Here is a 16,231-nt window from a genome sequence, read left to right on the forward strand (position 1 = left end):
GCACACATTCCAGTGCACAAGGACCTGGATTCAAGACCCAGTCTCCACCTGCAAAGAGAAAGATTCACAAATGGTGAGACGGTGCTACAGGTTTTCCTTTCTGTCTCTCCCTCCCCTCTCAGCTTGTCTCTGTCCAAAATAAATATTTAATTTTTTTTTAATTATAGCATGACCTTTTTCCTAAAAATATCAATAGATTATTAGACTCTATGTAACCCCAAAGATAAGAAAAACTTCTTTTTCCTCTCTTTTTGATGCTAGAGAATGAACCCCCACCCCTTTGAATGCACTCAGTACATTGAAACAGTTGCCCTAGCCTGATTTTTTTTCTTTAGATATCTAGAGAATAAGAGAGTAAGAGATTGGAGTACTGCTCCACTGTCCTTGTTACTGTCTATGGTACTTTCATGTAGTGTTGGGGATTGAATCCAGGGTTTCATGCCTGGTAAGCATGTGCTCTGGTAGAGCTCCTATCCCTTAGCATTCATACTTTTCTTTCTTTCTTTCTTTCTTTCTTTCTTTCTTTCTTTCTTTCTTTCTTTCTTTCTTTCTTTCTTTTTAACCTGAGCACTGCTCAATTCTAGATTTTTGGTGGTGTGAGGAATTAATACTTTTCCTTTCTTAATTCATAATGTTAAACATAGTGCCAAATTCTGTTAATGGAAAATGTTCCCTCATGAGAAAAGACAAAACAAACATAAGTAATACTGTTAGATATCTTGCAAAGCTAAAGTTAAAAAATAGATTTTAAAAATATGTATTATCTTTTATAGGAAAAAAGAATTTTCTTCCTCCTTCATATTTAATGATGGGGTTTAGCTTCCTTTTTAAGGTACTCTTCAGCATCTTTGTTACATTTAATATGTTTTTTCAGCTTTACCTAAAGTTCCATCAGTGAAAAAACTTTTTTTTTTCCTGTGTAGGTAGAGGAGTCTTGTGTTTGGAGACATCAGGGTGAAAGAAAAGTCAGAGTGCAAGATGAGGACATGGAAGCACTAGAAAGTTGCACAAGTGAACTCATATCAGAAGAAATGGAACAACTAGGTAGTTTACACATTTTTCCTATATTCAAATTATTTTCATTGATTTAGTAATGATTGACAAGTGGCTTATAGTGGTTTCTGTTTTGCTTCTATATTCTTACTTAGAGAGTATGTCTCCAATGAGATAGTTAAAAAGGAAAAAAAAAATGACATCACCTTTATAGAATTTGTTTTTTATGATGCTAAATATGTTTATTCTAGTGAATTACGTACATGCTATTTGAGGGGCCAGGTGGTGGCAAACCTGATTAAGTGCACATGTTACAAATTATTTAATTGAATTCGTAACTATATACTTGACTATAAATAAAACTTCAGTAAGTAATGGCCAGTACAGTCATAGATTTCACAGAGATAGACTCAGATAAATATCAGTATATGAAAGGCCATTTACTTTTAGGACTAGGAATTAAAAATAATACAAGAATGAGCTTATGGGCTGGGTTGTGGTGCATCTGGTTGAGTGTATACATTCCAGTATGCAAGGACCATTGCTCAAACCCCCAGACTACTACAGAGGGGAAGCCCTAGTAACAGTGAAGTAGTGCTATAAGTGACTCTCTTTTTTTCTGCCCCTCCCCCTCTCAATTTCTCTCTGTCCTTTCAAATATATATTTTATATTTATATATAAAGAATGAGTTTGGGGCTGGGTGGTGGCACATGTTATAATGCCTGAGTTCAAGCCCTTGGTCCCCACCTTCAAGAGGAAAGCTTTGTGAGTGGTGAAGCACTGTTGCAGGTGTCTCTCTATCTCCCCCTTCCTTCTCAATTTCTGGCTATCTATCAAATAAATAAAAATAATTTAAAAATTAATAAAAAAATAAATGTATAATAAATACAGTTTCACATGTGAGAATTTAGCTTGTTTTAATATATTTGCTTCCTGTGGAATATATTTTGGTTGCTTGAATAATTTACTTATCCATAGGAACTAAGGAAAGTATATCCTAAAAATTATTAGGGGGACCAGGCAGTAGCAAACTGGGTTAAGTGCACATAGTACAAAGTGAAAGGACCCATGAAAGGGGGAGAGAAAGATAGACACCTTCACCACCTGTGAAGCGACTCCTCTGCAGGTGAGAGCCAGGGCCTTGAACCGAGCTCCTTATACCGGTCCCTGCTCCTTGCGCCACCTGCACTTAACCTGCTGCGCTACTGCCCGACTCCCATCTCATTTTTTTCTTTTTAGATTTCCTCACTTATTTGTTTATTTATTTATTTAGCCTGCACTACAAATCCACTGCTTGTGGAGGCCATTTTTCCCATTTTGTTGCCCCTGTTGTAGTTATTGTTATTGTTATCATAGCTGTTGTTGGATAGTTTAGAGAGAAATCAACAAAGGATGGGAAGACGGGGAGAGAAAGATATACACCTGCAGACCTGCTTCACTGCTTGCGAAGCTACCCCTTGCAGGTGGGGAGCTTGGGGATTCTAACCTGGATCCTTACAACGCCCTTGCACTCTGCGCCTTGTGCGATATGCATTTAATGATGTGCGTTTATCACCCATCCCCCAGTATCTCATCTTATAAGCGAGCCATTTTGACCATATTATTACTGCTAGACAGTGCTCCTTTCACAAAAATGTGAACACCTGTTAGATGCTACTGATAGAACATATATAACTGGTTTTAGCTCTCATTTGCAAATCATAATAAAAGTGGCAGGATTAATAAAAAAATTCTTGTTCTCTTTTAAAAATACCTAACAAAAAGACAAATTATGATTTTTCATTGTGGATATGGTTGCAATTCCAAGATGTTTATTAGAGATTTCTTGAAGGTAATTTATTCCAACCAATTCATGACAAATTAATTATATCCAAGCCAGAGTATCTTTGAGATTGACCAGTCATTTTCCTGATCATCCTTTGAGGAAACAGGAAGTCAATAAATATTTTATTAAGTTTTTCAAGGAAATTATTTGGTTTTGTTATAATAGTTTTGATGATTTTTATTTTTGGGGGGTTTTGTTGCCATTGTTGTTATTGATGTCATTGTTGTTGGATAGGACAGAAAGAAATGGAGAGAGAAGGGGAAGACAAAGAGGGGGGAAGAAAGATAGACACCTGCAGATTTGCTTCACCTCTTGTGAAGCGACTCCCCTACAGGTGGGGAGCCGGGGGCTCGAACCGGGATCCTTACACTGGTCCTTGCGCTTTGTGGCATGTGCGCTTAACCTGCTGCACTACCGTCGACTCCCAGTTTTGATAATTCTATAGGTGGAGGTGACAGTAGCAGTGAAGAAGATAAAGAGGAATTACCTGTAGAGGTGGAACTTGTGACTCAGGTTGACCAAGAGGATATTATCCCACATGGTGGAGATGAGATAAATGAAGAACTAATTCAAGAAGAAAGCTCTGAAGATGAAGGAGAATCTGAGGAGGTGGTAAAAGATCAAGAGACTGTTGATGAAACAAAGAATGAAGGGGAAGAGATATTAAGTTATCCTGATACTACTATTGACTTGTCCCACCTTCAGTCCCAAAGGTAATTGAACAACTGTAAGTTTCAAGTTGTATTTTGCAAAGTGGAAATGATGAAGACTTAATTGTTATAAAGGTAATACCAGGACTGTTTGATTTTAATACTTTCCCCCATCATTGTCCTACCACTTTACTACCTTTCCACCACTTAATAGGGGCTGGGGGTGAGGGTGGGGTGAGAGAGTGGTAGGTGCCTAAAGATATTCCCAGAACCTAGAATAGGAAATACAGCAAATGTGAAAGTGGCCAAACTAGATAAAAATAAAAACAAGTAAATGTTTATAAATATTAATATAGTAGGGCAATACCATCCAAAATATTTTTGTTTTAATCTTTAATGTCTTACTGATCACCAGATTTTTTTAAAAAATTATTTTTTCCTTTATTGGGGGATTAATGTTTTACAGTTGACAGTAAATACAATAGTTTGTACATGCATAACATTTCTCAGTTTAACACATAACAATACAACCCCCACTAGGTCCTCTGTCATCCTTTTCCTAGGACCTGTACTCTCTTTTACTTTGGTGCAATAGATCGCCAGATTTTTTTTTTAAATGCCTTAGTGGCTGCCTCAGCCCCTCACGTTAACAGTACCACCCATGTCCAAGGCCCGAGCACCTGCGTGGCAGTGGAGAGGTGATAAGTATGATGCTTCCATAATACATTTGGATGTTTTCAGCTAAGTGCATTTCTGAAGCATGAGATTCCTTCAAATGTTGCCTGAAATTTGTCCTTAGACTCCCATGCTCAACTGCAACATTTATAGTTCACAGTGGAGCTACTGTACTGACTAGTGGAAGGAGTAGATTCTGAAGATAGATTCAGCTGTCGGTCTTTGAAATTTCCTGTGGTCTATTTCAATCTAAATGCAAACGACGTGGGAAAATCAAGTGCTCAAGTGGTTTAAATATGTTTTGGATGTTTCTTTTTTCTTTTTTTTTTTTTTTCTTTTTTATTTAAGAAAGGATTAATTATCAAAACCATAGGGTAGGAGGGGTACAACCCCACACAATTCCCACCGCCCAATCTCCATATCCCACCCCCTCCCCCGATAGTGGACCTGTATTCTCCCCACCCACCCACCCACCCCAGAGTCTTTTACTTTGGTGTAATACTCCAATTCCATTTCAGGTTCGACTTGTGTTTTCTTTTCTAATCTTTTTTTTCAACTTCGGCCTGAGAGTGAGATCATTCCGTATTCATCCTTCTGTTTCTGACTTATTTCACTCAACATGATTTTTTCAAGGTCCATCCAAGATCGGCTGAAAACGGTGAAGTCACCATTTTTTACAGCTGAGTAGTATTCCATTTTGTATATATACCACAACTTGCTCAGCCACTCATCTGTTGTTGGACACCTGGGTTGCTTCCAGGTTTTGGCTATTACAAATTGTGCTGCCAAGAACATATGTGTACACAGATCTTTTTGGATGGCTGTTTTGGGTTCCTTAGGATATATCCCCAGGAGGGGAATTGCAGGGTCATAGGGTAGGTCCTTCCTTTCTAGCCTTCTGAGAGTTCTCCAGACTGTTCTCCACAGAGGTTGGACCAATTGACATTCCCACCAGCAGTGCAGGAGGGTTCCTTTGACCCCACACCCTCTCCAGCATTTGCTGCTGTTACCTTTTCTGATGTGTGACATTCTCACAGGAGTGAAGTGATATCTCATTGTTGTCTTGATTTGCATTTCTCTGACAATCAGAGACTTGGAGCATTTTTTCATGTGTTTCTCAGCCTTTTGGATCTCTTCTGTGGTGAATATTCTGTCCAAGTCCTCCGCCCATTTTTGGATGGGGTTATTTGTTGTCTTGTTGTTGAGTCTGGCAAGCTCTTTATATATGTTGGTTATTAAACTCTTATCTGATGTATGGCATGTAAAGATCTTCTCCCATTCTGTGAGGGGTCTCTTGATTTGGGTAGTGGTTTCTTTTGCTGTGAAGAAGCTTTTTAATTTGATGTAGTCCCATAGGTTTATACTTGCCTTAGTCTTCCTTGTAATTGGATTCGTTTCAGGATGTTTCTATTTATAGACTACAGTATTTTTCCAATTAAAATTCTCAGTTGTCATGGAGAAGGTTATGCTTTTCTGTATCACCATTTTCTGTTTTAATAAAATTATAGGAAAATTTTTTAAAATTTAAAAAATGCCGTGGTCCAGGAGGTAACGCAGTGGGTAAAGCACTGGATCCTCAACCATGAGGTCCTGAGTTCGGTCCCTGGCAGCACATGTACCAGAGTGATGTCTGGTTCTTTCTCTCCCATCTCTTTCATAAATTAATTAATTAATTTAAAAAATTTTTTTAAATGCCTTAGGCTGGGAGTTAGCTCATTGGGTAGGGTGCACAATTCATCATCAGGCTCCTGCCACCACATGGGACAATTGAGCAAAGGGAAGCTTCACTAGCAGTTGATTGTTACTGTAGTGTGTGTGTCTTTCTCTCCTCTCTTATCCTCTGTCTGGAAAAAAGGTTAAGGGAACAACAGAATCATGCAGGTGTAGAATCCCTTCAAAGCCATGGTGGAATATATATATATATATTACTGTAGTTAGAAAATCATTATCATTGGAGTAGTAAAGAATGATTTAGAGTCAGCTCTAACTTGATTCTTAGGGTATATCCTTGAACAAATTAGTCTGTATCAAAGATTTAGTTTTTTCCTTGGTGAAGATGAAATGGGTATCTCCCTTCATGGGGTTTTGGTGAAATAAATGCATTTAAAACAGCTGGCAGTGACAGGTATATAATAAGTGTTCTTTCTGTTCAATGTCACAAGTATGGAGGCTGGTAAGGTAACTCAATGGTAATCCATAGGATTTGCACATATAAATACCCTGAATTTAGTCCCTAGCACTGCATATGCCAAAGTGATGACTTGATTTTTTTTTCTCTCCTCTGTCTCCTATTAATATTTTTTAACTTATTCATATGAACAAAATAGTGCTGGATAGTCCACCTGCTTTTCTATGCATGCAGCCCAGGTTCAAGCCCAGCTTCCACCATACTGGAGGAACTGTTAGTTTGTTAGTGCTGTGGTGTCTACCAAGGTTATTGCTGTGGCCTGGTGCCAGCATGTTGAATTCACTGTACCTGGTGGCCTTCCCCCCCCCTCTTTTTTTCTTTGATAAGACAAAGAAATTGAGAAGGGAGGGGGATATAGAGGAGAGAAACAGACACACTGTAGTACTTGCTACACCCCTGCAGATGGGGAACAGGGGCTTGAACCCAGGTCTTTGGTAATATGGCCACTTAACCAGGCATTCCTCTATCCAGCCTCCTTTCTGTCTCTTTCTATTTGAAAAAGTCAGCTTGGGGTACCTGGCTATGGCCCACCTGGTTAAGCACACATATTACCATATGCAAAGAAAGACCTGGGTTCAAAGCCCCTGCTTCCCACCCATGGGGGAAGCTTCATAAGCAGTAAAATAAGTACTGCAGGTGTCTTCTCTTTCACAGTCTCCCCTCACCTTCTCAGTTTCTCTCCTATCAAATAAAAAAGAAAAGGAAAGAAAAAAATGGCCTCCAGGGGTGGTAGATTCATAGTGCAGGCACCAAACCCTGGTGGCAATTAAAAAAAAAGTCAGCCTAGAGCAAAGATGTCCCAGAAGTAATAAAACTAATCTCTTCAAGTGTGGAATGAATGGCTTAATTATATTTTCTTTTCTTTTTTATAAATATTTTAAAGATATTTTATTTTTAATGGGAGAGATACAAAGAGAAAGATACAGAGAGTGAGAAAGAGCAGAGACCAGATTGCTGCTCAACACTGGCTCATGGTGGTACTAGCAGTTGAACCTGTGACTTCAGAGCCACAAACATAAGACTTTTTTTTTTTTTTTTGCATAACCATTATACTATTTCCCCAGTTCAATTTAATTATATTTTCTAGTTTTATCAAATTTGAAAATCTGAAGAATTGGCAGTATGATAATGTAAATATTTTGGGCCTCTATAAATGGAAGCTTCGTTCAGACTAGTGAATTCTTGTTTGTTTTCATAGGGCTTTACAGAAATTGACTGCAAAAGAAGACTCTTCTAATATGGTGAGCTATTTTCAAAGTCTTGTGAAAAAAAACTTATGTCCTCAATGATAGTAATTTTCTACTTTTTAATTCTATTTTTGAAAAAACTAATAGTAGTGATGTTATTGTTTGTACTTGCTTTTTTATTTGTTTTAATTTTAATAGAGTGAAAGTAAAGTACAGAGCCGGAGACATTTGTCAGCCAAGGAAAGAAGGTAAATACATTCGTTTTTGTTTTTTTTATTTTCTTTATTGGGGAATTAATGTTTTACATCCAAAGGTAAATACAGTAGTTTTTTACATGCATAATAAATATATTTGTATTATCTAGCTGAATATCATGTAATTATTTTTAGTAACAGTCTGTTGTGACAGAGTACTTGGCTATTATAATAAGATTCCTTATTGGGAGTTGGGTGGTAGCGCAGTGGGTTAAGCGCAGGTGGCACAAAGCGCAAGGACTGGTGTAAGGATCCCAGTTCAAGCCCCCAGCTTTCCACCTGCAGGGGAGTTGCTTCACAAGTGGTGAAGCAAGTCTGCAGGTGTCTATCTTTCTCCCCCCTTCTCTGTCTTCTCCTCCTCTCTCCATTTCTCTCTGTCCTATCCAACAATGATGACATCAATAACAACAACAATAAAAAAAAAAAAAAACAAGGGGGAGTTGGGCGGTAGCACAGTGATTAAGCGTAGGTGGCACAAAGCACAAGGACCGGCATAAGGATCCCAGTTCAAGCCCCCAGCTCCCCACTTGCAGGGAAATTGTTTCACAGGTGGTGAAGCAGGTTTGCAGGTGTCTATCTTTCTCTCCCATTCTCTGTATCCCCCTCCTCTCTCCATTTCTCTCTGTCCTATCCAACAACGAAGACATCAATAACAACAACAATAAAATAACAAGGGCAACAAAAAGAGAAAATGAATAAATATTTAAAAAATTAATTAATTAAAAAAAAAGGGCAACAAAAGGGAATAAATATTTTAAAAATATATTCCTTATTAAAATGATTTTACTTTACTTAAACAAAAGCCTCTCATTAAATTTACTAAGATTTAGAATACTTTTTTATTTTTAATATTTAGCTTTACCAGCTTTAGAGCCCTAATGTAGCACAATGAGGTAGGTCAAGTAGCATAAGGCAGACCTTCTGTTACTTATATAAGAGAACAATAATGATTACAATGTACTAAGTAGATACATTAGGATACTCTAGGATATAGCACTAACAAGTATAAACAAAAATTAGGGGAGTTAGTTTTTGTAAGATAAAAGAGATGTTATATTGTCTGTTTTATTTTTTTAATATTGCAAGTTTCAAGAGGAAAATATTGGGTTGTTAGAAAAGTTATGATACATTTTTGCATAAACAAACTAAAGAAAATGGTGTATTGCACCAAAGTAAAGGAATCCTGTGGTGGGAGGGGAGTCTGCTTTCATGTCATGGTACATGATGGCGGAGGAAGACCTAGGCTGGGGGTGAGAGTGTTTTTAGAAAACTGAGATGTTTTACACATGAATCAACAACTGTATTTACTATAAACCATTGATCCCAATTAAAAAAAAAAAAGCCTTGACTTTTCCAACAGACCAATAAAAAGGTAGAGCTAAAAGAAAAAAGAAAGGTAGAGCAAAAGTCAATTACTGCAGGATGAAATGACTCAAGGAAGAAGCCTAAAATGAAATTAACAATAGTTACTTCTGTTAGAAAAATGTAATTATTAAACAGTCACAGAGACCTTTCTGAGTAGATGCCATTAAGCTGGATATCCGGGATACAAAGAGGAAAAAAAAAAAAGTCTATATCTTCAAAAATATTTTGAGGGGGTGTGGGTGATAGCGCAGCAGGTTAAGCGCACATGGTGCGAAGTACAAGGATCAGCTAAAGGATCCTCATTAGAGCCCCGGTTCCCCACCTGTGGTGGGGGGGTCGCTTCATAAGCTTTGATTCAGGTCTGCCGGTGTCTTTTCCTCCCTCTCTGTGTCCCATCCAGCAACGATAACAGCAATAATAAGGGCAACAAAATGGGAAAAATGGCCTCTAGGAGCAGTGGATTTGTAGTGTAGGCACCAAGCCCCAGCAATGACTCTAGAGGTAAAAAAACAAAATGAAAAAAATATTTTGAGCCCTGGATTTAGAAATAGCCATAAAATAAGTAGTGTTACTGGAAAGTAATACAGTAACTCAGGAGTAAGAAATTGCTGTGAGATAATATACTTAGGGAAATATCATTAGAACTACACCTTGAAGATATAGGTAAAGGTTAGAGACTCCAAGAAGAATTGGCATGGACAGTTTGGGGCAAGGATTTGGAAGTAACATGCACAAGTGTTTTGGTGAAATGATAAATAAACCAAGCTAAAAGAAGCAGATAATTCATGTTTATGAACTGGCAGGTGATCAAGATGAATTCAACCAAATCTAGGGAACTTAGAATGATTAAATATGTTATTATTTTTTATTTACTTATTAAGGAGAAAGATAGGAGGAGAGAAAGAACCAGACATCACTCTGGTACATGTGCTGCTGGGGATTGAACTCAGGATCTCATGCTTGAAAAGTCCACTGTTTTATCCATCATGCCATCTCCTGGACCACATGACTTAAGTATTTTAAACTTTATCCTGAAAGTGATATCAGGAAGACTTTCTACATTTTGATTAGTATATGAATAAGCAAAGAATTAAAGGCAATTATGAGAACACACTGGAGGAATTAATAGTAAGAAGTGGTAAGGTGTAAGGACCGCCATAAGGATCCTGGTTTGAGTCCCCAGCGCCTCACCTGCAGGGGAGTCATTTCACAGTCAGTGAAGCAGGTCTGCAGGTGTCTATCTTTCTCTCCCCCTCTCCAAGTAGGGTGTAAACAAGATGTGACATACAGAGGGTGGAGAGAAAAGTGACTGGTGAAAATCAGGGTGTGATAAGGAGAGGGGGTGGAGCAGGCAAGAATTCTACCACTGAACCACCAATGCCCTGGAGGGAGGGTGGTGCTTTATGTAAATGTAAAAGTGATTTATGTAAATAGACCGCAGCTTTGAATGGGATCAAATTAATCTCATACATACATACTGGTGTTTAAGCCGGGGGGAGCTGGCATACTATCCAACACTGTCTTCCCCTCCTCTCTCCATTTCTCTCTGTCCTAACAATGATGGCATCAATAACAACAGTAACTACAACAACAATAAAAAACAAGGGCAACAAAAGGGAAAATAAACAAATATTGGGAGTTGGGCGGTAGCACAGTGGGTTAAGCGCAGGTGGCACAAAATGCAAGGACCAGTGTAATGATCCCAGTTCAAGCCCCTGGCTTACCACCTGCAGGGGAGTCGCTTCACAAGCGGTAAAGCAGGTCTGCAGGTGTCTATTTTTCTCTCCCCTTCTCTGTTTTCCCCTCCTCTCTCCATTTCTCTGTCCTATCCAACAACAACCACATCAATAACAATAATAACTATAGCAATATAACAAGGGCAACAAAGGGAATAAATAAATATTTTTAAAAATAAATATTTTTTAAAATAAAAAAAAGGAGTGGTAAGGACCTGAATACGCCAGTGACATTGAGTAGAAGACTGTAAATGAAAAATAACTGCACTAACAGAATTTCCCATTCTTCCTTGATTTGTTTCCCCCTTCCCCTACCCCCAACACTGGGGCCTCACTGCTCTGAGATTTTTTTTTTAATATTTATTTATTTATTCCCTTTTGTTGCCCTTGTTGTTGTTATTGATGTTGTCATTGTTGGACAGGACAGAGAGAAATGGAGAGAGATGGAGAAGACAGATGGGGAGAGAAAGACACCTGCAGACCTGCTTCATCGACTGTGAAGTGACTCCCTTGCAGGTGGGGAGGCGGAGGCTCAAATCGGGATCCTTACAGTGTTCCTTGCGCTTTGCGCTACCTGCACTTAGCCCACTGTGCTACCACCTGGCTCCCTGCTCTGAGATATTTTTAGAAAGAAGGAAAGACACCATAGCACCAAAACTTCCTCCAATATGTTGAAGACCAGGCTTGAACTTGGGTCATGTGCATGACAAAGCACACTATCCATGTGAGTTGTCTTGCCAGACCAGTTTGCTTATTCTTTATGCATTTATTTATCCCACTAACCAATCAACACACTTTATTGAACCTAGGATCTACCAAGCCCATGTCGATACAGCTGTAAGCCTCAGTGCCTTGTCATCAAGGTGTTCACATACTAAACATGGCTTCTGAGTAAGAATAAGCCAAGGGTAATAGTTGGTTAAGCCTGGAAGATAAAATGATAAATCCACGAGATAAATTTTTTTTCACTTTTTTCTTTTGATGATTCATGTTTCTTTGTATGCTGTAGTCTGATGATCATCAAGTTAAATTAAGCAAAAACCATGATCTTTTATATATTGTTCTTGTGTCCCCACCCCCAATAATTTTTTTAGGGCACTAACAATGAAATTCTAGGAATTGGATGTTCCCATTTCATTTCTATTTAGGGAAATGAAGAAGAAAAGGCTTCCAGCTGACTCAGGGGACTTAGAAGTAATAGAAGGAAAGGATAAAGAAAGAGATAATGCTCTACATGTTGAAACTAATCAAAACATAAGCAAAAATGTTCCAGCTGTGCAGCCAATGAAGAGAGGACAAAAGGTAATGAAACTTTAGGGTGAATTACTAAGTTAGTACTATATAGTTCATAAATAAAGTTGTAAGTTTCCTCCTAATTTTCTTTTATGGTTCTGGGACCTAACACGTGCAATTCCACCACTCCTGGATCACTTTTTTTTTTTAATTTCTTTATTGGGGGATTAATGTTTTACAGTTGACAGTAAATACAATAGTTCGTAAATGTATAACATTTCCTAGTTTTCCATATAACAATACAACCCCCAGTAGGTCCTCCTCTGCCATCATGTTCCAGGACCTGAGCCCTCCCTCTAACCCAGAGTCTTTTACTTTGATGCAATACTATCTGTGGAGTTTCCCCCAGTGCTATGGTGCTCAAATACAGGTCTTTGCCCATAACAAAGTTTGTACTCTACAAGTTGAGCTATCTCCCAGCCAGCACCCCCCCCCTTTTTTTTTTTTTTTTTGCCATTTGGAGCACAACTTCACTATTCCCAGAGATGATGATGGTCTTCTTCATCTTTCTCTTCCACTTCTTCTTTCTTATAAATAGGAAAAGAGGAAGAGAAATAACCTGCAGTATTGTTCCACTGCTTGAGAAGCTTCCCCTCTGCAAGTGGGAGCCCTGCTCCCCATTAGTTCAACATTAAAGTGAAACAGCCTGGAAGTGGATAGAACACAATATTTGCTTGCATGAGTCTCTTATAGTTCTATCCCCTTTAGTCCCTAGCACCACAAATGATGGGAGTGATGCCCTGTTTTGTTTCTCTTTCTATCATTCTTAATAATATCTGAATAAATAGGGGGCCAGGAGGTGGTGACCCAATTAAGCACACACATCACCATGCAAGGACCAGGGCTCAAGCTGCCACTCCCTAACTGTAGTGGAGAAGCTTCACGAGTGGTAAAGATGCTCTGCAGGCATCTCTCTCTATCTCTCCCTCCCCTCTTGATTTATTTTTTAAGTTTATTTATTTATTAATGAAGATAGAAGTAAGAGAGAAAGAACCAGACATCACTCTGGTACATGTGCTGCCGGGATTGAACTTGGGACCTCATGCTTGAGAGTCTAGTGCCTTATCCACTGTACCACCTCCCAGACCATTCCTCTCGATTTTTAAATTAATTAATTTATTCATTCCCTTTTGTTGCCCTTGTTTTTTATGGTTGTAGTTATTATTGTTGTTGTTAATGTCATCATTGTTGGATAGGACAGAGAGAAATGGAGAGAGGAGGGGAAGACAGAGAGGGGGAGAGAAAGATAGACACCTGCAGACCTGCTCCACTGCTTGTGAAGCGACTCCACTGCAGGTGGGGAGCTGGGGGCTCGAACCGGGATCCTTATTTCGGTCCTTGCGCTTCGCACTTAACCCGCTGTGCTTCCGCCCGACTCCTCCCTCTTGATTTTTGTCTATCCTATAAAATAAATAAATAAATAAAATAAAGGAAAAATAGCAGCCAGGAGTGTTGGATTCATTGTACAAGCACTGAGCTCCAGTAATAGTTCTGTTGGCAATAAAAACAATAGAAATAACTGAATAAATTTTTATAAAAAATTTCATTTTTATTGGGGTTTTAATGGTTTACAATGTAGTTATTGATACATGGGTATAATTTCATTATGAACCATGACCTCAAAGTTCTCTTTCACCACTTCTGCCCTCCCTTAAAAGTATTTAAAGCTTAAGTGAGAGATGGAGAGACAGTATAATGGTTATGCAAAAGACTTTCATGCCTGAGGTTCCAAGGTCCCAGGTTGACTCTCTAGCACTACCATAAGCCAGAGCTGAGCAATGCTCTAGTCTCAATCAGTCTCTCTTTCATTAAAGTAAGTATATTTTTTATAAAGGTTAACTGAGGGTCTGAGAAATAGCTCACATGGTAAAATACACACTTCACTGTTTGAGGACCTAGGTTTGAGTCCCCACACTGGGACAGCCATGCAAAGGGGAAGCTTCAGGAGATGTTGGAACAGTACTATGGAATCTCCATTTCTCTCATTCTGCTTGGAGAAAAAGTATGCTAGAAGTAGTGGAGTCATGCAGGCATGAAGCCTAAGTGGCCAAAAAAAAAAGACTAATCTAGTTTTGTTTTATTTCACCCCCTTGTTTCTTGCTCCAACCAAAATAAATGCTTCTCTTAAAAATAATTTGTACCAGGGGTCAGGCGGTAGCACAGTGGGTTAAGCACACGTAGCACAAAGCGCAAGGACCGGCATAAGGATCCTGGTTCAAGCCCCTGGCTCCCCACCTGCAGGGGACATGCTTCACAGGTGGTGAAGCAGGTCTGCAGGTGTCTGTCTTTCTCTCCCCCTCCTCTCTCCATTTCTCTCTGTCCTATCCAAGAACAATGACATCAATAACAGCAGTAATAACTAAAACAATAAAAACAAAGGCAACAAAAGGGAGTAAATAAATAAATAAAAATTAAAAATATATACATTATGGAAGCTACAGGGATGGATAAACCATAGTCCCCCCCTCAGGTAATTTAATATATATACTTATATATAAAATGAAATAATGCAGGCGGAGACAATAATATCAATAATATGGTTACATAAGACTTTTACACCATAGGCCCAAAAGTTGACTCCCATGTATGTTTGTTTTTACTGGAACACTGCTCAGCTCTGGCTTATGGTGGTGTGGAAGATTGAACCTGGGACCTTGGAGGCTCAAGAATGAAAATGTGCTCGCACATATTATGCTATCTCCCTTGTCTACCCTGAACCACTTTTAATTATAATTGATGTTATACTCAGTAAGCATTTTTGACAGAGTAAAATCACCTTTTTAAAAACAAGCATTTGTAGGTAGTAGGGCAATAACGCAACAGGCTAAAGAAGGGCAAAGACCGGCTCCCCACCTGCAGGGGAGTCGCTTCACAGGCGGTGAAGCAGGTCTGCAGGTGTCTGTCTTTCTCTCCCCCTCTGTATCCCCTCCTCTCTCGATTTCTCTCTGTCCTATCCTACAATGGCATCAACAACAATAATAACCACAACAAGGCTAAAAGGGGAAAAAATAGCTTCCAGGAGCAGTGGATTCATGGTGCAGGTACAGAGCCCCAGCAATAACCTTGGACGCCAAAAAAAAAAAAAAAAAGAAAGCATTCTTTTTTCTTTTTTTTAACCATACCACTGCTCAGTTTATGGAGGTGCAGGGCATTGAACTCGGAGCCTCAGGCATGAGTCTTTTTGCATAACCATTATACTATCTACCCCTACCATTGTTGATATTTATGACTGAATTATTTCAGCCAAAATCTTTTGACTTTGTAGAGTAAAATGAAAAAAATGAAGGAAAAATATAAAGACCAAGATGAAGAAGACCGTCAACTCATCATGAAATTACTTGCAGTAAGTAACAAAAACACTTTCTTCTGCTTTACAAAAGGCATCCAGACCAAGATCTGTCATGTTCTATGCATATCATAATTTTTTTGTAAGATCTTGACAGTATTTTGAAAACACTGACTATACTTTTCTTTGTGAATTAAAGTCTGCAGGTTCAAATAAAGAAGAAAAAGGGAAGAAGGGGAAAAAAGGAAAAACAAAGGATGAACCAGTGAAGAAGCAGCCCCAGAAACCTAGAGGTGGGCCAAGGATTTCAGATAACCTAAAGAAAGAAACACCATCGCTTGAAGTTGTGACTCATGAGTTACAAGATTTGACTGTGGATGAGCCACATGATGACAAGGTAAGGCTAGCACACAAAGTTATTAAGCTTTTGCTTCTTAGAGTGACCATCCATCCCTGAGTTCTTAAGACAAGGTTAGTGCTGAAACTAAGATAAGTGATGACCCTATTTATAATGGGAAAAGCTTCTTAGACAAGTTAATGGGGGTGGGTGGTGGTGCACCTGGTTAAGTGCATATTACCAGACCGGGATTTGAGCCCCCACTTCCACCTGCAGGACATTTGCTTCACAAGAAGTAAAGCAGGTATGCAGGGGTCTGTCTTTATCTTCCCCATCCTCTCAATTTCTCTGTTCCAAAAAAAATAAATAAATTTAAAAATGGCCACCAGGAGCTGTGGATTCATAGTGAGCCCTAGCAATAACCCTATAGGAAAGAAAAAA

At 38.8% G+C, this 16,231-nt stretch overlaps 1 protein-coding gene across 3 annotated transcripts in view; it reads left to right on the plus strand.

Moving 5' to 3' along the window:
- NEMF (nuclear export mediator factor) overlaps positions 1 to 16,231 on the plus strand; it is a 79,443-nt gene that overhangs the window by 51,756 nt on the left and 11,456 nt on the right. For all 3 annotated transcript variants that reach the window (XM_007537746.3, XM_060175055.1, XM_060175054.1), the window contains exons 21-28: positions 774 to 832; positions 924 to 1,044; positions 3,265 to 3,532; positions 7,531 to 7,573; positions 7,718 to 7,767; positions 12,023 to 12,176; positions 15,433 to 15,510; positions 15,653 to 15,850. In XM_007537746.3, coding sequence (XP_007537808.1) covers positions 774 to 832; positions 924 to 1,044; positions 3,265 to 3,532; positions 7,531 to 7,573; positions 7,718 to 7,767; positions 12,023 to 12,176; positions 15,433 to 15,510; positions 15,653 to 15,850 — 971 coding nt within the window. The remainder of the gene's footprint in view (positions 1 to 773; positions 833 to 923; positions 1,045 to 3,264; positions 3,533 to 7,530; positions 7,574 to 7,717; positions 7,768 to 12,022; positions 12,177 to 15,432; positions 15,511 to 15,652; positions 15,851 to 16,231) is intronic.

Source organism: Erinaceus europaeus, chromosome 16 (genome assembly GCF_950295315.1).
Source record: "Erinaceus europaeus chromosome 16, mEriEur2.1, whole genome shotgun sequence".
NCBI lineage: Eukaryota > Metazoa > Chordata > Mammalia > Eulipotyphla > Erinaceidae > Erinaceus > Erinaceus europaeus.